The 1,238-nt window shown below is 71.7% G+C and overlaps 1 protein-coding gene across 1 annotated transcript; it reads right to left on the bottom strand.

Moving 5' to 3' along the window:
* Window positions 1-183: 183 nt before the first annotated feature.
* Window positions 184-734, bottom strand: AURANDRAFT_69363 (expressed protein; the record flags this gene model as incomplete). Its single annotated transcript, XM_009045131.1, has 1 exon — window positions 184-734. A coding segment is annotated over one exon (551 nt), but the record flags the coding sequence as incomplete, so codon positions are not given.
* Between the last annotated feature and the right edge of the window lie 504 nt (window positions 735-1,238).

Genomic DNA, 1,238 nt, shown 5'->3' with positions numbered 1-1,238 from the left:
TGATCGCGGGCGCCGTCCAGCCCATGCGCGCCGCGAGGACGCGCAGAAGCTCGCCGTGGCGCTCGAGCGGCCCCACGAGGAACGTGCCCGCGCGCGCGGCGCGCTCGAGGACCTCGAGGTCGCCGCGCGTCGCCGCGTTGGCCGGGTCGGCCCAGTCCGGGTCGCAGTAGGCGCGAGAGGAACGCCGTCTGCCAGTTGCGCCGCTCGTCGAGGAACGCGTGGCGCGTCGCCGCGGCGACGAACGTGGAATTCGGCGCGAGGGGCCGCGCCTCGCGCCGGAGCCCGTCGTGCAACTTCTGGTTGAACGAGTACTCGCTCAGGAGCCGCGCGATCGGCTCGCGGACGACGGCGAGCACGAGGCGCGGCGCGCGGAAGAGCGCGGCCCAGGCCGCGACGAGCGTCGCGTTCCCGCCGCACCCGACGTGGTGAAGTGCGGGGCGGCCGATGGACCCGCCGTCGGCCCGCGACAGCGGATGCAGGTGGTGGCTGTGTACCGTGGGATCGGCCTTCTTGAGGATCTCGTGCGTGTGGCGCGTCGAGCTTTTCGCGATGGCGAGGAAGGTCAAACGGGCCCGGCCTTCTGGGAGCCGCTGCCACCCTAGGTCTTCATAGGATGTCGCGCCGCGGCCGAACTTCACGCCGTTGCCGCACGGCTTGTCTCGCACGGCGGCCACAGCGGCATCAGCGAGGCACGCGAGGCACAAGCAGCGGCGCGCGGCTCGACGCGCGGCCATCGTCGAGGACCCTGTTTCCAACACACCCCGACTCGCGGCCATCGTCGAGGGACCCTGTTTCTAACACACCGGGGGGTTTGCCGTGCAACGTCATCAATGATAACGCCGAAGCTTATGGGGCGGCTTTCGGAGGGTGCGCGGGGGTGGTTTCGCGCAGCGGCCGGTGGTGGGGCTCGCCGCGTCGGCTCCGGGGGGCGCTCGGGGAGGAGCACCCCGCTGCGCGCGTCGATTGGGCGGCGGGGCGCCGAGCGCGAGAGCTTGCAGTGCTTGGCCGTCGGCGCGACGTCGCCCACGGGCCCGGGGGGCTGCCGCGCGCGCTCGCTTCGTTCGGATGCCTTCGGCGTGAGTCTTGGGGGGAGCTGGTGGGGTCGGCGCCCTCGATGGCTTCGGTGTGCGGGCTTCGATGTGCCCGTGTCCATTCGTTTCTCTGCATTCTGCAGCGTCTCTTCGTAGCGTGGCGCTGTGTGCGGCTCCGTCGACGTCGGCGTCTTCGCTCTCTTCGTC

This window comes from Aureococcus anophagefferens (genome assembly GCF_000186865.1).
Source record: "Aureococcus anophagefferens unplaced genomic scaffold AURANscaffold_1547, whole genome shotgun sequence".
In the NCBI taxonomy this organism is placed as follows: domain Eukaryota; class Pelagophyceae; order Pelagomonadales; family Pelagomonadaceae; genus Aureococcus; species Aureococcus anophagefferens.
Note: the sequence above shows the minus strand (reverse complement) of the source record. Positions and strands in the feature narration are given on the sequence as shown.